A 20,952-nucleotide genomic window follows, 5' to 3' on the forward strand; every position below is an offset into this window, starting at 1 on the left:
GCTCCATTTGATTACCACCATTGTAGTGTCACAGAGCACAAGGCTAAGATTAGCTGGGAGGAAATTGATCTGTGGATGAGAAAACATTAAGATTACAATCAGAGGTCACAAGGGAGAGACAACATCTATAGTGTATATGAAGGGAGAGAGCTGGTTAAGAAATGGTCCAGAATATCGAAAGAATGATGAGGATTGTCTAGTAAGTTAGCTATTTGTGTTAGATATGATAATAGCAAATGACTCAGTTTCCCTTCCAGTTTGACCCATGAATTTAGAGAGGAAAAACCAGCTGCTTGAGTAATTAGACTGTATGAAAGCAAATTCTAGAGATAAGAAGTCGAAAAGAGCAGCATGGTTGTCTGAATTAGGAGAGCGGTAAAGGCAGCAAATGAAAGTTATAAAGTGAAGTAAGGAAATCTTGAGTCAGAGCAGATAAAAAATAAGTGAAGATTCCAGGCCAAGGAATGTCTGATTTGACAAAAGTCAATGCTTTTCCCTTTTTGTCGAACACATCAAGCAAGATTTAGTGCCAAAAATGTGAAAAAAGCTGGGAATGTTCCACAAAAGGGGGCTACTAAAGTGCTGTCGAAGCACAATATATAGCCTCTCGTAGTAGACTTCTAAGTGGTAGATGTCTTTCCTTGCCCAGTGAAATACCACCACCTTGCTTATTAAAGACCTGAAGTGGCAGCAGACATGTTTGGTCACTAGAGCAAAGTTTTCGGTTTCTGTTTCCCCCACTCACACACACTCTCTTTCCACATGCAGTGAGAGTGATACCCTCAACGACATACCAATCTCACATATAGGGGAGCCAGGACCCTTCCCTATTCAAGGGTACAGCAGTAAAACAGTTCTGCAGGCTAACCATTAGATAATACTGAACAACACAGGACTGAACAAGTTAATAACAAATCTGGAGGCTTCCCAATCAGCCAGCATCAAATCCTGCAGCCATGTATTTTGCCAGTTTGTGACTGCAGGGGAGAACTGTCGAGGCCACATATGGACAGGAGACCAAGTTCCCTCTGTGTGGGCAATGTTTGCAAGTCTGTCACCTCTCGATGCATGCTCCACTTCCTCATCAAATACAATGGAACCCAAAGAAATGCAATTTAATTGTCAATCACAAAAATTCTCCCACAAAAAATAGTTTAAAAATCCAACCAAATGAATCATAAAAAAACAACAGAAATCCAATCAAACAACCCACCAGCATTAATTCTTACTATAACAAAAAAAAAAGTTGCCACATCCACTTCATCAATGTCTGTGGCCTAAACAGCAATATAAAGTATGTGCACCACCACCACCTTCTCCTTTCACATATTAGGCCTAATGGCCCATTATGTTTGCATTAGGCATGGCCCATTGCGGTTTGAAACCGCAACTGCTTCGAGTATGAGGTGGTTAGCAATATACCTCCTAGTTCTATGTCTGTAGATGCATGTGTTCATGGGGCCAGTTTGCCTGTTCTGGGGGATACCACCTACAGTCATCTAAACCTATTCCTATCAGAACTCCAACTAGCAGCCTCAAAAGCCACTGTCCACCTCAACTACACAATACACAGCTTTCAACCACAAGGGCAGTACTTATGCAATCATCAGAACCGACATATCATGCAAGAGACCGCAAATGTAAGTGAGCTAAGCTATGTGTAAAAAGTAGCTAAACAAAAGTCATGGGAAGACTTTGGTAAGCATACAGAAAAGAAATACCAGGAAGGTGGCATAACATTCTGGAAGCTATTGAAGAACCTTAGAAATTAGGTCATTTTTCTTGGGGACTTCAGTGTCCACAACTCACATTGCTCCCCCACTTCTACAGTTTCACCAATCAAGCAAGCAGGGATGCGAGGTGTTTGCCATTAGCAATGACCTATCTCAGATCATCAATCTTCTGACCAGAATACCTGACAATCCCCACTGACCTGTTCCCAACAAGCTCTCCTTCCAGGTATACTGTGGTTGTCGGTTCTCCTGTTGGTAACTAGGACCACAACCTCATACAAGTCTCTTGCGCCACAGAACAACCTTCGCCCACCAGTTCATAATCTTGTGACCTTTTGCACAACAAGGGGAAACCTCTGTGACTTCTATTCCTTCTTCCCATGGTCCAACTACTGCTTCAGTTCTTCTGATCCAAACTCCTGCTCAGACCAAATAACATCAATCATCCTCACAGGAATGAAGGCTTTCATCTCTCATTTCACTCCAAATTCTCAGCCACCATCTACACTTTGGTTCTCAAAAAAGTGTGCCAATGCTGTAAAGGAGAAAAACCTCTGCTACCATGAATGGCTCAAGACCAAAACTCTAGCTGCCAACTGCAGCTTGCATCAAAAAGAATCATCATCATCAAGTCTAAGTCAGACTTTGAAAGGGCCAAATGCCACAAACTCAGCTCCTGCCCAAATGGCAGTTGCTCTTTCTGGTCCCTTGTCAAGGCCATTGGGTGCAATTTCTTCCCACCCAGGTTTCCACCACTCTCACATCCGGATGGCACTGTAGTTACTTCACCTAAAGACAAGGCCAACTTACTGGCATCACTCTTCTCTTCCATTTCCTGCATTGATGACCTGGACAAAATTCCCTCAACTCTACCAAGAATGGCTCCCTGCATGTCACCCATAGTTCTTCTGCCAAAAAGAAATCTGAAGAATCCTTAATAACCTGAACACAAACAAGGCATCTGGTCCTGATGGTATCCCACCTTTGTATTAAAAAATTGTGCCTCAGAATTAACGCCTGTCCTATATCACCTCTGCAACTATCCTATTCCACTAGCATCTACCCTACAACATGGAAACAGGTCCTCATCCAACCCATCCCAAAGAAAGGGGATAAAAGTCAACCAACGAACTACTGTCCAATTGCTCTCACTTCTGTTCTCTCTAAAACTATGGAGAAAGTCATCAACAACCAACTCCTGAACCACCTAGTCACACCAACTAATCATTGACCAGCAGTATCAATTCCACCACTTGAGATCTACAGCTGATCATCTTCCTTTCACCATCCACCTCTGGACTCAAGTGATGGAGGAATTTGGAGAAACTCATGTGGTTGCCCTCAACATTTCAAAGGCATTTGATTGGGTTTGGCACAGGCCTATTCAACAAAATGTCATCCTATGGTCTCTCTTCCTCACTCTGCAACTGGATTGCCAACTTTCTCACTGGTCACTCAGTAAATGTCATGGTGAATGGGTTACTCTCCTCAGATTTTCGCACCAATGCAGGAGTACCCCACTGTTCTGTTCTCCATTGACCCTGGCTTGCATCTTGCATCAAAATTGTATACATAAATTGGGTTTGGCTCTCTCAAATTTTCAATCCTATCCATAGATTTGCTGACAACAGTACACTCCATTCCTCCTTTTCATTCAAAAAACCTTGTAGTGCTCAAGTATTAGAATCCTCAAGATCTATCATGACCAGTAACCTGAACTCAGATTTCCTAACTATATCTCAGTGGTGCAAGGACAACCTTGTAAACTTCAATGCCACCAAAACATGGTCCTGTCTGATCTCTCTTGCAAAAAAAAAGAGCTCACATGCCTAAGTCCCCTTACCATCAGTAATACTGTGATATCCAAGCACAGCTAGATTTCTCTTCTTGGACTGGCCTGCACCTCAGATCTTTCCTGGCACAACCACATTTCAACTATAGCTTCTGCAGTTGCCAAAAAACTTGGTGTACTTTTTTGCACAAGACACTACTTTACACCTTTGCAGCTGCTAACTCTATACAAAGCCCATATCTGCCCAGCTATAGAGTATTGCTCTCATATTTGGGGTGGTGCACCAAAATCCTCTCTAAGATTGCTTGATTCTGTCCAGAATTGGGCAATCAGGCTAATTAATGACCCCCCCCCTTTCACATACTCACTTCAATTTCTCTCTCACAGACATTGTTTCTGCCTTGTGCCTCTTCTACAGATACTTGCATGGATACTACAGTGAAATGGGCCCTCTGCTGTATTGGCCACTATTATTCCCCAATTCTCCTTCAAAATCATTAAAACAAGAGCCACTGCTAACCAGCACCCTTTTATAGTCCATCCTGAAACTCACCAAACCAACTTCACTGCTTCCTCTTTCATTTCATCTACTTCTGTCCTTTGGAACAGTCTCCCCACTCTGCCTTCCCCAAAGATTACAACTCTCAGCTATTCAAGCAAAATGCAAACAGATTCCTCCTTCCTTCTATTCCTCTTGCCCACACATAGCACTAATGTGCTCTAGGTCTTGTGGCCTTTCGTGTGTGGATCAAATATATAAATAAATAAAAAAGGTAAATATGGATGAGGTTATGGTCAGAGTTGCAAAAAAGGAAAAACTGATATCTGTATATCTGGATGGAAATCTGCTTAATAAAAAGGTTATGTTAATAGGAGGATTATCCATTAATAATATCAAATACCTCTACATTCCTCTTCCAGTTCCTCCCAGGGATAAGAAAGCCAGTTTTAATTGCAAGCATGGAAGGCTCCAAGGGAGATGACCTCACAGCTTGGACTGGACTATAGGAAATCATGCTTCGGAGATAAATGATCAAAGGAAAGCAAGAATGGGTATCACAATTTGGACAATAACAATAGAAAACTAGTGCAATAAAGTGTGGCAAGGAAATTTTGAACAAGATGCAGATGGGGATTCCAGGTTTGACATTCTTATATGTATTATCAAATTTGACAAATGCACAGATAAAATCTATATGATGGAAGGAATCATGAAGAATGCAGTTTGAATAATTAAGGTAGACTGCAGTTGCTGAAGTTCTATGAATAATAGGTGCGGTTAAGATTTTTAAACCACAAAACAAGTAAATAAATGATCTCAAAAAAAAAAACTCAATATACAGGATGTTTCAGAAGACCCATTACAAACTTCAAAGATATGTATGGGGGGGGGGGGGAGATCAGGTTTTGATTAACAACCATGACCCCAATCAGGGTGTGGTTTGTGGTGACTATGGAAAAGATGATTACATAATTTTATCATAAACTCAACCACAACAAATGACTTGTTTTGGTTGAGACCCTCACAATCAACAGTTTGTATCACCTCTCAGGTTGAGTTTATGTTGAAACTATAAAATTCTCTCCCTAGTGATGATAATGCAGTGGCATATTGATGTCCACCTCGTTAATGGACAATGGCAATGACACGAATGCTGACTGTTCCAATGCAATGTTAATATATGGCAAAGCTCAACATAATGGTTATTATGTTGGAGGTTTAATGGATTTTTTACAACACCCAAAAAGAATTAAAATAGAATTTAATACTTCCTATATTTCGTCCTAGTCATTAGGACATCTATGGGGATTACAAAAACAATTAATGTAACATGCACACAAAAACTTACAATATTAAGCCCAACCACGTGGGTGACACTAAAGTCCTATCTAGGTGGAGCGCCCTCTAAGGGCGGTAGTAGGTGGCCTGGAATGTAAGGTGGGACCTCTGGTGATGAGTGTTTCCCAAATCTTAGGAAGCTTAATGCAACCGTATTTATTGAGATTTGGTTGGTTTCTGAGAGCTGCTGCTGCTTCTAAGAAAAGTCTCTCTTTCTTGAATTTGTTATGGTGAAGCATGGTGGTTTTCTTCCATGATACTCTGTGGGTGGTGTCCAACATATGGTCAGCCAAGCCTGAATGGCCGTAGTTGTGTTTAACAATGTACGACTTGTGTTCCTCCAGGCGGATGGATGCTGATCTGCCTGTCTGTCCAAAGTACACAAGCTTACAGGAACAGGGTACTTTGTAAACTCCAGGCAGAGAGAGAGAGAGGAGGGCACTGATCTTTCGTAGAACGGATAAGGGTAGCAAGTTTGCAGTAGGGCTTATATGCTGTGTGTAGGTTATACTTTTTTAGTATCTTGGCTATTTTTTCTGAAGTACCACGGATGTAGGGTATGGTGATGGCATTTTTAAAATCTTGTTGACGAGAGGGACAGGGAATGGGGGAGGAATTGATTATTTTTTTTGATACTGTGTTCGCTGTAGCCACTGGAGAGGAAAGTTCTGTTTATGTGGTTAAGCTCAGTAGTGAGGGCGGTTCCACTGGAACAAAGATTGTGGGCTCTCTTGGTAAGAGTTTTAACTGAGCTTAACCACATACACAGAACTTTCCTCTCCAATGGCTACAGTGAACACAGTATCAAAAAAATAATCGAAAACAATTACCAAGAGAGCCCACAATCTTTGTTACAGTGGAACCGCCCTCACTACTGAGCTTAACCACATACACAGAACTTTCCTCTCCAATGACTATGAACACAGTATCAAAAAAATAATCAATTCCTCCCTCATTCCCCATCCCTCTCGTCAACAAGATTTTAAAAATGCCATCACCATACCCTACATCCGTGGTACTTTGGAAAAAATAGCCAAGATACTAAAAAAGTATAACCTACACACAGCATACAAACCGCAAACTTGCTACCCTTATCCGTTCTACGAAAGATCAGCGCCCTCCTCTCTCTCTGCCTAGAGTTTACAAAGTACCCTGTTCCTGTAAGCTTGCGTACTTTAGACAGACAGGCAGATCAGCATCCATCTGCCTGGAGGAACACAAGTCGTACAGCGTTAAACACAACTACGGCCATTCAGGCTTGGCTGACCATGTGTTGGACACCACCCACAGAGTATCATGGAAGAAAACCACCATGCTCCACCACAGCAAATTCAAGAAAGAGAGACTTTTCTTAGAAGCAGCAGCAGCTCTCAGAAACCAACCAAATCTCAATAAATACGGTTGCATTAAGCTTCCTAAGATTTGGGAAACACTCATCACCAGAGGTCCCACCTTACATTCCAGGCCACCTACTACCGCCCTTAGAGGGCGCTCCACCTAGATAGGACTTTGGTGTCACCCACGTGGTTGGTCTTAGTATTATAAGTTTTTGTGTGCACGTTACATTAATTGTTTTTGTAATCCCCGTAGATGTCCTAGTGACTAGGACGAAATATAGGAAGTATTAAATTCTATTTTAATTCTTTTTGAGTGTTGTAAAAAATCCATTAAACCTCCAACATAATGTCCTCGCAGCACTTAAGCCTCTACACAAGAATTCAACATAATGGAGGTTGCCTGTCAGTTGTACACATAGTATTTCCTAAATCATCCAACTCTGTTGCACATCCTGTTTGCCAACTTGAATTAGCAGTTGCAGGAAACAGGGTCCTTCAATGCCAACAGGCATGACTGTGGAGTTTCCAGAATACGACAAAGAAGTGCTTCATTGGATTAAAAAGAACCATTCTATGAGTACCTGTAGCATTGTGCTTGCCATGGATGCCCCCCACTCCAGTACCTGTCGAACTCTGCATGCCAATCAGCTCCACCCCTTCCAGTATCAGAATGTTCATGTGCTGGGCCCAAGCAATTTTGCACCACGGGTTGGGTTCTGTAAGTGGTTCAGTCAATCCTGTGTAGAAGAACCTCAATTTCCAGAACTGGTGCTATTTGCTAATGAAGCTGTATTCACTAGGGAAGGTTAAGATTTTACTTCACATGGAACTGCTAAAACAGCCACATTTGGTCCAGGGACAACCATGTCACTCACCACCATGAATTCCAGAACAAGTTCACTATCGAAATGTAGGCAGGAATCATTGGTGATAAGCTGATCAGAGTGTATCTTCTTCCATCCCCACTTGAATGGCCTCATGTACCAGACATTCCTGCAAGAGAAATTGGCACAGTTGTTGGAAGATGTGCCATTGCACATTAGGTAACATGTGGTTTCAACACGATGGTGTGCCCCCTACTTTTCATGTGATGTCTGACACTAACTCCACAAAATGTTTAGTGGGGGGATGGATTGGCAGAGGTCGCCCATTAAGGTGGCCTGAACATTCACTAGACTTAACTCCACTGAACTCTTTTGTGTGGGTACACATGAAGAGTCTTGTGTATGAAACATTGTGGAGTCAGTAGAAGATATGTTTGGCATGAATATTGACTGCAGTAGATGAGATCCAAAACCATACCAGGCATTTCTGAAAGAGTGCACCAGAACTTGCTATACAGGTGTAATGCATGCTGTAAAGTTGGTGGTTGCAACTCTGAGCACCTTTTGTAAATGTTTATGAAATTAAAATGTAATTCACCCTGCATCTGATATTTATGTTCTTTGTGTTGTGCACACGAAACTTTTTTGACCTGTACCATTGCAATGGAGCATTTGGAGACATAGGTTTGTGGTATGAGCTGGACAGTTAGATATTAGGTGGGATGTTACTATAGCCAGGGAACATAGAGGGTGATGAGCAGGAAATATTCAGGTAAATCAGGTACTGGAGGAACATCTGACCATATTTATTGTATATAACTTATGTATAGTTGCTTTTTTTCTTCATATTTTACTTATTAGTTCCAGTGTAATTCACCTACCAAATTTAAGCTGTTCTCATTTGTAATGTATCCTAATTTGTTGTAAATAATGTTGTACCACTTACTCTCTACTGTACCACTTGTGTTTGGATATGAAATCAATTCAGGTAACTGTATCAAGCAACACTCGATACAATTGCATTGTAATCCTCAGACATATCTATGTGAACATTTCCTGCTCATCACCTGCTATGTTCCCTGGCTATAGTACTATCCCACCAAATATCTAACTGTCCACCTCATACCATACACTTTTGAAAGTATTAGTGCCATTTCCTTCTAAATTCTCTGCTCTGAAAGGGATCAACTTATCTCATATTATAAGTAAACATTGCTTATAATATGAGTTCCTAACTCTGCAACCCTGTTGGCCCATCCCATCCTACCAAAATATACTATACTTCTATTCCTGTCAGACATCATCTTCTGACAACCATGTTTCACTGATTCCAATAATCTTTGCCATTCATATAAAAAATTAAAAAAAATAAAATAAAAAATTAATGCAACTGTCACCGTTTCTAAACCACACTCCATTTGACACTGCAATATGTCATACATTCTCCTACCTCCCGAGTGACTTACCCTACAATAGGCCACCCTTGCTACCATTCACCAAAGCAATGCAAGTTTCACTATCCCAACACTCTCACTTGCCCCGAATACAACAATCTCGCCAGATGCATATGCCCTTCAATGTTTAAATGCAGTCTATCTCTTGCACACAACTCTTATATTCTCAAATGCTCTTCTCCTCAATATTCTGGATAGCAATGGTTGGTACAAATGACCTGAGAGATTTAAGTTTAATATTAGGAACTGTACAATATGATACTGTACATATGATACAGAAAGGTATCATATCTAGGATATACAACTACTGTCTTCTCTCTCTCTCATACCTTTCAGCTGTACAGTTCCTAATATTAACCTTAAATCTCTCTGATCATTTGTACCAACCATCACTATCATCTCCTCCACATTCTCAGCTTGCTTTATTACCAATAGCATACTCTCTTCATTTCTCCAGGCAAGCATTCCTCTAACATTCTATTCTGCAATCCAGAAATCACTGAATCAGGATATGAACAGACAGCAACTGGAATGGAGTAAGACTATGGTGTCACATCTCAGTGAAGTACCTGCTAATTCTGTAGCATATTGTAAATTGGCAATTTTCTGTTTTGTTGTTTCTGATTGTATACCAGTGTTGGGCAAAATATTATCTATCCCCATGGACTGAGCTCACAATACAATCTGCCAATACCTACCCATTTTTATTATTTATCTGACAGTGTATATTATTATGTCTAAACTACACATATTATGTGCTTTTTAGATTGTGTATAACTCACAAAAGTACTTAATCTTTTGGTTTGCAGAATGTTTTCCCTTTTTTGTCATACAAACCCAAAGACATTTGTCAGACTAGATGTCTTTGTCAAACCCAAAGACATCTAGAGGCCCTCAATATATTCTAATTTTTATTATTCTTTTTTAATTATTGACACAAAGATCTTGTCAATATGGCAGTGCAGCACCACATTTGTCTACTAGATAATATCTGTGTATTGAAGTACCTTTTTAGTGTTTTGGACTACTTGCAGATTGTGAAGTGCACAGGAATAGGTAATTTCAGGAATTGATTTATGCACAAAGAGAAAAAGATTAGAAATAAACTATGTTTCATTTGGCCTTCACTGACTACAAAGATAATAAAATCTAGTAGTCTCACCACTAAAACTTGTGGCTTCTTCTAAGTAAAAAAAAAATTTACAAATAAATGCAAATCAACTATAATATTACTAAAAAAAAACACTACGTAGGAACCATTACAATGCATACTGGGCAAAACCACATGGAACGAGTTAGCTACTGTTCAATGCAGGTAAGCTGGTTGAAAAGTTGAAGTCTGACACATGCAAAGATGTGATAAATGATTTCCAAATATCTCACAAGATTAATCCTTGATGTGTGTGTGCCTTGTGAAAAGATGACCATAGTAGATTCTTTTATATTGTGGGCAGTAAAGTTGTCTTTAACGTATGGCATGGAGCTCTTATTACATTTAGTATTATGGTATGTGCGTGTGGGACAAATGAAAAGCCGAGTGTCTTCTCTGTTGACGTCTAGAATATGGCCTTTCTGTCTTATTTCAAAACTTTTTGATATCTGGCGTATGTAAGAAAGTTTAAAATATTCCATGCCCGAAAGGGTATGGAATATTATAAACTCCAGGGTGTTTGTAAAAAGGGTTGTGGTCTTTAGGAGAATGAAATAAACATCATATAGTCAAAACAGACTTGAAAGCTATCCTAATGTCATGAGCCCTTGAGAAAACTAGCAACAGTGATAGAAAATCTACCAATGTAAGGGATGGAAACTGAAGCCCCATAGTGAATATTACGCTTTTGCTGTAGAGTAGGATTAAAATAGCAATTGTGTATGAATTTCTGTGAATATCAATTGCAAACAAGTTGTTGGAGTAGAGTTTGTAGTTCTCATTAAGAAAGAACATATTGGAGACATCAACAACAACAGAGAAGACAACTCAGGTCTAGCTTATCCCCCCCCATACACACACCACAACATGGAGCAAAATATGAGCTCCATGCCTTACCTTAAGGACAACTTTACTGCTCACAACATAAAAGAACATACTATGGTCATCTTTGCACAAAGTATATTTAATAGGAATTGAGGATTAATCTTGTGTGATATTTGGAAATCATCTAGTCTTCTTTCAAGCAACTACATGCATACAATGCTGAACAACAGCTAGCTGGTGCCACCTCCCCATGTGATTTCAGCCAGTTTATATTGTAACGGTTCCTGTATAATTTGTTTTTAGTATTCCATAACAATCCATGTTACAAGGAATTGTAATAAGGAATTATATACCCCTAATAAGGAATTATATACTGATGGTGACTCTGATGTATATCCAGACTTCTGTTTGTTAAACATATGAAAATTCATTGACATTACAGTATAATGCAAGTGCTGCAAGTGCTATGTAGATGCTCCCTTATGGAATGATAATAAATGTAATTTTTTACAATAACATTAAAATTGTATTAACTTTGATATTTGTTTAGCTTGCTCTTGGATGCATATTACAGATCATAGATGCTGTATTCAGAAGTAAGCAATTCACTTAATCGATGACCCTTCCATAACTTTCCCAATACACACACTCTGTTGCTGCATTGTCTTTTTATTTTTTTTTTTTTTTTAATAGGCGTTTCCATGGGCCCTGCTCCACTGAACAGGCTGGTACCATCACTCCATTTCCTCTATTCATATACTAACACAAGCAGCTGCCAGTTAACATCCACACAGTTCAAATCAAAACTTAATGAGCCAACTTCTCATGACAGAGTTTCCAAAATGTTTATATTACAACCTTCAGGTATTCAAAGCACAAAACATGTTTCTTCCTTGTACCACTTGCCCACACATGTAGCACTGTTGTGTCATAGGACCTCTTGTGTGGGGGCTGATATATATATATATATATATAAACAATTATCATTTCATTTAGAAAAACTGAATGGTTTTTTTTTTCACTTTTGATGTTTTAAGTGTAATATGCACTCATAATTTGTAAAAATTTGTAATAATTTTTAAGAAATACAATTGTTTTATTTATAAGATACTATGTTTTTTTTTTTTTTCAGTCAGATTCTACAGACTGCTAGAAAGAAAACTTGTTTCCTCAATACAATATTACATCAGATAAATATTTAGAACTCTATTTAAGTGTATTAGTCGTAACTTTGGCAACGTGAACAGCTTATTATTATTATTCAGGCCTCCATGGAGTCAAAAGACTCATCGCGGGAGGTCCTTTCTAAGAAACACAAGTCTATCAAGACTCAACAAGGGAGGTCCCTCCTAGGAAACACAAAGTCTATCATACCACTCCTTAAATGCATTGACCGTTCTCGCTCTCACCAATCCATCAGGCAATGCATCCCATGGTTCAACCACCCTCAATGTAAAGAAACCAATCCTCACCCTCTTGCTCACAGTTTCCTTTTGTAACTTCCAGGGATGGCCTCTTGTCATCACTCCTTCCTGCTGTTCAACCAAGCAAAAGAACTCCCCTGTGTCAACAGGGTTGACACAGGGGGAGCTCTTTTGATTGAGACTTTTAAGTTTAAAAGTCTCAATCATATCACCTCTCCTTCTATCCACCAAACTCTGCAGTCCACACTCCCTCAGCCGATCCTCATAACTAACATTGTACAGTCCTGACACCATCTTTGTTATCTGCCTTTGTACCCTTTCCACAGTTAATTTATCCCCTTCAAATCCTGGGGACTTATGACAATCCATATCTTTGATCTTTCAGATCATGGTATTTGTGATACCCCAATTCACTTGCATACCATAGGATTAATACCTGATAAGCTACTTAGCTAAAAATAACAAATCCATAAAGCTCAGTAGAAAAGTCCTTGTAGCAATATTTTCCCTATGAAATATTTCACTTTTTTTTTTCCCAAGTTCAAAGTTTTCTAAAGAAATGTGTATTTATGTTTTTTTTTTTTTTCAGAATTGTTTTTATCCCTCCATCCCAATTATCTTTAAACTGTTCATTGTTACTTTTAAAACTCATAGGACAAGTTAGCTGAGCACACTCATTAAGATATTTTGCTTTCCTAGGAATGAATAAATGGTCTCAATTCAAGTATAATATGTAAAAAAATTCAAAAATTATTATTAGTAGAACATAGTCCATTCCAATTATATTATTTTATGTTTGTTTTTTTTTTGGATGGAACTTCATACTCAGAGAAAATAGTTTATTAGTATCTCATATAGAGAAGGAATTGAGTTAAGAGAATGGATTTTTTTTATGTTACATTCCTGATCTTTTTTTTTTTCCTTTTTGTGGTGAGTTTTAAGATATTTAAAATAAGTAGGGGCTCTTAAACTAATTGGTTTTTCCAAATGTCCAATGCTGAAACTGTAACAATCAATCTTAGGTTTTCAGTTTATTTTCAAAACATGTCCATTTTACGCTGCATGACATTTTTTCTTATGTCAAAATGTAAAACTTTGTGTGCGCCTTCAGAATTGATTAGTATATATGAATATGGGAATTTTTAAGAATTAATATTATTCCCATAATAAAAGCATAAAGTTGATAACATATAAAACGTAACCATGAATCCCGAGTCAATACTGAGCGCCCTCTGCCAAAGTGAATACGTCACTCCCGTGATTCCTCCGTTTTCATATCAAGATGTCTTCTCACAATGAGGATGTGCAAGGTGTGTCATCCTGCGTAATAATTTATTCTGATCATATACTTTGCTACTCGTAAACCTTTCTTTTACCGATATACCACCTTGCTAGAGGAAATATAATGACAGTGCACTTTCGTAAAGTAAGAAAGTTGTACCTAAAGGGATTATTCTCCGGCAATATGTGTATGTGTGCTACTCTGCGAAGTAATCAACCCTACCTTTATGTGTGATGGTGATTCTTCGAACGTGAGAAGCATATACCTGTCACCGCGACTTGCTGAATCCCTTTGTCTGATCTGTAAAGATAAAAATAAAGAGTAATTATACTTTAAGGTACCTTGAAGATATAAAAGCTATCTAGCAACTCGGTATGCGTCTCGAATACAAAATGGCCGCCATAAAATTGGGGTTTTTCAGTGTCCTTACTCTATTACCTTAATGAATTTTTCAACTGCATCTTTTGCTACATCGAGTAACGTTGGCCTAGCGCCAAGATAGGTTCGTTGATTCATTGAAGAACTAGTATCTACTAAAAACAGTATGATCGTCATTATAAACACATCCGAAGAAGAATTTTAAGAAGGCTTAATTCCGAGACTAGGTTATCGACTTGCAAGTATAGCGAAAGCCTATCCTATCTGACATGGCGCCTGTGGCTTTACCGCTTGCTACACCACCAAGTTCGACACGGAGGTTAACCCACGTGACGGTTTGATATAGGCTTGTGATTGGTCAGATGAAATATGTATACACATCATGATTGCATGCTGGTAGGATAATATTATTTAGGATGGTTTTTAGGAGTGATGTGAGAATTCGAAGTTTTTGTTCCAGTTGTTTATCTTTTATTGAAAATGAAATAAGCGGAAGGTAACTTGAAGAAATGTGTTTATGAAAGCAATATTGCCGGAGAGGTTAAGCGTGTATAAAACATTTCATGATATCCTTGAATGTTATACCACGTAAAATTGTATTTGACAGAACTCGACTTTGAATTTTTTTTTTTTTTAACCGAGGAAGTAATAACATTTTTTTAATTAAACAGTTCATCAAGCGGATGGGCCCACCTGGTCATTACATTTTTTCTGGATTCATTACTGAATCTCTGGTTTGAGGACTTTTTCTTTCGCTAGTCAGCGGTAACCGTTTTTTTTTTTTTTTTTTTCCCCCTAATACTTTTTATCTGAAAAGGTGAGGATAATTACCACATGGATTTTTATTCGGATTAAATTTAAATATAAATTTAAATTTATAGCAGTATGTAGGGATCAGGTAACGTGTTTAGTTCCGATGAGCCGTTGTGTAGAAAATGAATCTCGTGTGTAATCTTAAGAGAATTTGAGATCCACTTCGCTTTTGTCCTAATGCATATTTTATTATGTGCTCTCCATTAGCTGCTTAATTTATTTCTATCATTTAAAGAATAGCTGGTTCGTCACTTCCAGGAAGTCTAGGTGTTATTCCTTTCTATTATTTTAGTCCCATTTAATCTCCAGCGAATTTATTTTTAGTATCCAATTTTTCAAGGATAACGTTTTCACTTAGGATAGCCAGAATATTAATTTACCATATTAGTTGTAGTTGGTGGATTTGAGTGGTGGAGACATAGTTAATTTATAGAGTAAGTGCCTTCCCTCGATGAATCTTTGGACTTCCTGGAGGTGTAGTGTAATAATAAAATAAGTACTATTAAATATATGGTACATTTTTTTCCCTTTAGTATTCAGCTCTGCATGTTTTTTCTAGTCAAATCGAAGTATCCAACTTCTTTAGATCTCAATGGAGGAGTTATTATTATGTGACACTTTCAAGGAGTCCAAAGACTCATCGAGGAAGGGCACCTATTCTACAACTTTGTCTCCACCAACTACCATCATCATCTGCGCCAATGGCATCTACTGCCCACTACCACCTCTAATATTTTCACAAACATCCATGCCCACACTGTGATTCGAACTCGCAGCCTTTTGGCTGGAGAGTAGATATGCTAACCACTTGGCCAGCAAGTTGCAAGGGATTCAGTGTATTCCTGAAGATTACATCTGGGTTACTTCAAGGATTTGCTTTTTTTTTTTGGTGTTCCTTTATCTTTCAATCAAAAACACCAAGAATGGCAGGTTGAGGGCCTTTAGCATCTGATGAAACTTTGAATATTATTATTATTATGTGACACCTCCAGGGAGTCCAAAGACTCATCAAGGGAGGTGTCTACTCTACAACTCTATCTCCACCACTCAATCCATCAACTATAACTAACTGCAACTATACCAATGCCATCTACGTCTGCCACCACCATTAATATTTCCACAGACAATCGCAAACATCCATGCCCATGGTGGGATTTGAACCTGCAGCCTTTTGGCTGGAAAGTGGATACATTAACCACTTGGCCAACCAGGCCAGCAAAATATTCGTCGAGATGGATTTGAACCACCGACCTATGGATAACTGAATTTTAAGCTATAGTCCACTGCTCTGCCAACTGAGCTATCGACAGAGACATATGAAGAAAGATGAACTGAGAATGCTGGCCATGATAAAGCTATGCTGTATTTACTTGGAAGTGAGCATAAGGAACAGGACTGTTCAAGGTGTATTGTCATCTTGGATCTGAATCAAACATTAGCAGTCTTTAAACGGTTTTTTTTTTTTTTTTCACCATTTTTACATCATACACTGGCATTTATGTTGTCCATTGCAATCAGGAATTTGATTTCTTGTTTGTTATCTGATATCTTTTTGTATAACCTTTTGATATTGTCACCTGGATGTTTTAAGGTTGGGGCATATATTTGTAATTAATATTCATGCTCTTACTATTATAGTTACACTAAATATTTAATAGGCTTCTCAGACAGTATTATGATTAAATATAATAAATATTAGTATTTAATAGTACTAATAAATGCTGATTAAGTACACTAGTTAAATATATAGGCCATAGTTCAAACCATCCAGATGAAAAAATCAAAAGGTTTTACTAACAAAGATATGCAAACATCAAAACAGGTAAAATCAGTAAAAAAAAAAAAAAAAAACACTAATAGACTTTGAGGAAAAAAATTGTTTAATCATTGCTAATGCTTGGTTCAGAAACGTTACCCAACATATCTAATGGCACACACCTAGAAAAAAACCTTAGAAACATAAGAATTAAATCAATTGTATTATAATTAAAAGCAAGTTTGGAAACAACATGACAAAGTTAGTTAGCTGGAGTAGTGCTGACTGGAATTCAGGGAAATTGGCCACATTACAAATAAAATCAGATTAACAAAAAACAAGGGGTTGCTTAGAGATTAAAGTAACTAGAAGGTAACGTCCATATTATAAGTAATGTGGTAGATCCAACCAGAACTTCTTATTTTGTATCCATTTCTCACCCCATAATATACTTAGTTATTAGATATCCACCTGGGTACTGAACAATATGAGTTTGTAATAAGTGACAGAGCAAAACAAATCATGTTCTATGTTGACTTAAAACTACAAACCGAATTGATAGTACACGTTGAAACATCACAGTGCCATGACCTCATAAAACGATGCTCCTGTAATTATAAAGAGACAAAACATGTAATTTCAATTATGTAAATTAAATAGGAGATATTAAAGATCCAATCTTATTTCAAAGCCAGATATGTGTGGAACCTTGAGTTTCAAAAATTTAACCAGAGAGCTTATGAGAATAGTTCATTTAGTTTATATATATATATATATAGAGAGAGAGAGAGAGAGAGCCCATCCCATGAGGGATTGATTGACCTATAGTATGCTAGTACTGTTGGACAATGAGGAACCTATTCACATTTGACTTGAAAAGCTCTGAATTGTATTCCTCGTGGTGGAAGACTGTTCCAGAGGGCAGCGGTGGAAGGGATAAATGAAGAAGTGGAAAAATTTGTTCCAAGATGGATTTGCAAGAGGGTGGGGAGAATTATTGATGCCAATTCTGAACAGCAACCATAGAAGTATTTACAGAAGATGCAAGCTTCAGAAACCAAACACCTGCACGAAAATGAATGGAATATATTAGTGAGAGAGGGGGACTGTCATTCAAACTGCTCTTTTCCATATAGAATCAAGTATTTTCAAGAAGCTCTTAGAAGCATCACCTCTAAATATAGCAGTATTCACTAGTGAGTGGTTTTGTGATTTGTATAGGGGTTAAGAGCTGGAGTTAATGCCTCAGGTGAAAGAGAAAGCCTAATTTGGATGCAAAAGAGCAATGTTTGTGTGCCAAGAAAGATTTAAGGTTAGAGTTATTTTGAGAATGTGAAGATTAGAGATTTGAGTATTGTGAGATTGGAAGAACAGTTTTTTATGTGGGAAATAATGCAGAGCTGCGTTTTGCTGGTATTGAAGTTGATTAGTGTTTTGAAGCTCGGAATTTAAGGCAGTAGAGGTTAAAGTCCTAGAGGTTGAGGTTGGTCATTCTATAGTATGCCAGCACCGTGGATGGGCAGTAAGTAGCTTGCATCACTTATGAGATATGAGCACTGCCCGGGTGTCTTGTATATTTGCCTTTTATTAGTGCATTGATAAAGTTTTCACTGACTTGACAGTTGTTTCAAACTGGTCGATTCTTTTTAGGGACTAAGCAGAAAAAAACTCATTCAACACCAAAGCAATCTTAAGTCAGAGTTGCATTTTTTATAAGTGAACTCTCAATCAGAGCATAATAGTTATTATCAAAGAAAGAGCCAAAGGTTCGATTTTCAGCGTTATAAATTAAATAGAATATGTTTTTTTTTTTAATGCAATAGTATTTTGTTTTTCTGGCATTAAAATTGATAAGGTTATCCCAAACCATTGTTTAATATAGAATGTGCTATCCTTGGCACAGGAATACATCATTTGTATACAGAATGAAGAGAAGAGATGAGGGAAAATTCAGAAGGCCTGGTCACAGGGTCAAATTACAGATGAACAGAGTAGAGCCTGACAGCTGTTCAAAATGGCTCTCAGGCCAGTGAAACTGAATAAAAGGCAAATATACAGATGTCTGGGCAGTGCATGTGTTTAAGTAGTGCAAGCTAAGGCAACTCCGATTCCGAGGATTATATTTTCATAAGCTCTCTGGTTAAATTATTGAAACTGTCACAGTTGATACATATATTCAGCTTTGAAATAAGGTTGGATCTTTAATATCCCTTATTTCTATTTAGTTTACATTGCCATAATAAAACCTTTGGCTCTTTCCTTGATAATTACTATTATGCACCAACCGAGAGTTCACTTATGACAAATGCAACACTCACTTAGGATTACTTTGGTATTGAATGAAAGTTTTTGCTCTCTTAAGCTTCTGTGGATGTTTAAGACAAATAGTTGAGAAATTGGTGGAATATATGACAATAATCTGTGCTTAAGTTTTGTAGATCTGGAAACTGCATATGATGAGGTGCCCAGAGAAAAGCTTTTCAAAACACTATAATTATATGGGGTGAATGGAACATTATGCAGAGCAATACATAGTTCTATATTTAAGTTGTCAGTCAGCAGTTAGAATTGAAGGAAATACAGGAAGATGGTTTGATGTAAAATAAAGGAAAGACAAGGATGCACATTATCTCCACTCTTATTCATCATATATATGGATCACATGAAAGAAAGTAGCAACAAGTCTGATATTAGAATTGGAAATGTCAAACTTAGCTCTTTGGTTTATGCAAATGATATTGTACTCCTAAACACATCTAGTGCAAGTCTCCAAGATTCACTAACTAAATTGAATAATAGCTGTAAGAAATTGGGCATGAAAATCAGCCATAAAAAGACCAAAACTATGAAAATAGGCAGGAACATAGAAAACTTCATCTGCACTCTGAATGTAATATATAACAAGTAATATATTTTAGCTATTTAGGCATAGATTTTAGTGAAGATGGCAGGTTAAATGTGGAAATAGACAACAGTATAAGAAAAGCTGGTATCATGGGTATCCAGCTGAATAAATTTATATGAAATAAAAGAGAAATTAGCCAAAACACCAAACTAGCAGTACACAAGAGTGTTTATACCAGTTTTAAGTTATGGATCTAAGAGTTGGATTAGAAATAAAGCACTTGATCAAAAATTAGACCAAAGATATAAGGGTTCTGAGAAAAATTAGGGGAGCAGACGATGGCATCAGTGACAGAATCATATTAAAAATGAAGATATTAGAAAGTAACTTGACATTATTAGCATTCAAGAATATGTAAGCAGAGCTAATCTAAGGCTGTGTGACTACTTAAATAGAATGAGTGAAGTTAGGTTAGCAAAACAGGTGTTTGATGCCAAGATGGTAGGAAAGAGACCCAGAGGAAGACCAAGGTCTAGGTGGATTGATTTGGTCAGAAGTGCCTTAGAAACACGAAATGTTATCTTCTTCTGTAGCTTGTCCCACTTAAGTAGGATCATTGTTTATAGTGAATCTCCTCCACATCCTCCCCTGCACATTCATCTGCATGACCTTTCTTCCCACATACTCATCCTCCCTCTTCATCACATGGCCAAACCATCTCAACCTTGCCTCCTGTATCTTCACTCCTAAGTTCATAATTTTCACCATTCCCCTTACATAGTCATTTAAGGTCACACCGCACATCCTTTCTGGTCACACCGCACATCCACCTAAGCATTCTCATCTCCGCTACCTCTATCCTGTTGATGTTATTTTTCCTCAGGGCCACAGTTTCCATAGCATACGTCATATCTAGTCTCACTACTGTCCTGTAGATTTTGCCTTTAGATTGATCGGTACCCTCTTATTGCACAGCGCTCCAGCCATCTCTCTCCAGTTCCTCCATCCTGCTTGTATCGTGCATTCCACTTCCTTCTCAACCTCTCCATCCTCTTCGACTGTTGAATCTAAGTATCTAAAGTCCCTAACCATCCTGATGACATTTCCTTCCAGCTCTAGATCTGTCTCATGGCTGCCATCCACTTTGCAACACACATACTCTGTTTTACTTCTGCTTAGTCTCATACTGCTCTCCCAGTACTTTTCTCCATCTTTTCAGTTTAGCTGCCACTTCTTTTTTTATTCTGCACACAGCGAGATGTCATCTGCATACAACATTGTCCAAGGTGTGTCTTCTCTCACCTCCTCCATCACAATATTAAACAGGAATGGACTTAATGCTGACCCTTGATCCAAGCCAACACTTTCTTCTTGACTCATTTGATCATAGCTAGAGCTGGCAGTGAAGTTTTACAACCGGATGCCCTTCCTGATGTCAACCCTCACCATTTATCCGGGCTTGGGACCAGCACCTGTTGTGGCTAGCTTGCCCCCTTCAG

The 20,952-nt window shown here is 38.1% G+C and overlaps 1 protein-coding gene and 1 non-coding gene across 4 annotated transcripts in view; both read right to left on the minus strand.

Moving 5' to 3' along the window:
• The window catches only part of IntS6 (integrator complex subunit 6), a 292,395-nt gene extending 277,681 nt beyond the window's left edge, over positions 1–14,714 (minus strand). For 2 of the 3 annotated variants that reach the window (XM_090413384.1, XM_090413383.1), the window contains exons 1-2: positions 14,100–14,714; positions 13,884–13,961 (exon numbers count right to left, since the gene is read on the minus strand). In XM_090413384.1, coding sequence (XP_090269510.1) covers positions 13,884–13,961; positions 14,100–14,216 — 195 coding nt within the window. In that variant the 5' untranslated portion in view covers positions 14,217–14,714. The remainder of the gene's footprint in view (positions 1–13,883; positions 13,962–14,099) is intronic. The other variant, XM_090413386.1, reaches the window with a different exon arrangement.
• A 1,361-nt stretch (positions 14,715–16,075) lies between these two features.
• TRNAY-AUA (transfer RNA tyrosine (anticodon AUA)) lies at positions 16,076–16,163 on the minus strand. The gene is given in 2 exon segments: positions 16,076–16,111; positions 16,126–16,163. It is a non-coding gene; the product is annotated as a tRNA-Tyr (tRNA).
• Positions 16,164–20,952: the final 4,789 nt, after the last annotated feature.

The sequence above is a fragment of the Typopeltis vanoorti genome, chromosome 24 (assembly GCF_054136105.1).
Source record: "Typopeltis vanoorti isolate ZY-2024b chromosome 24, IOZ_Tvanoo_1.0, whole genome shotgun sequence".
Classification (NCBI taxonomy): domain Eukaryota; kingdom Metazoa; phylum Arthropoda; class Arachnida; order Uropygi; family Thelyphonidae; genus Typopeltis; species Typopeltis vanoorti.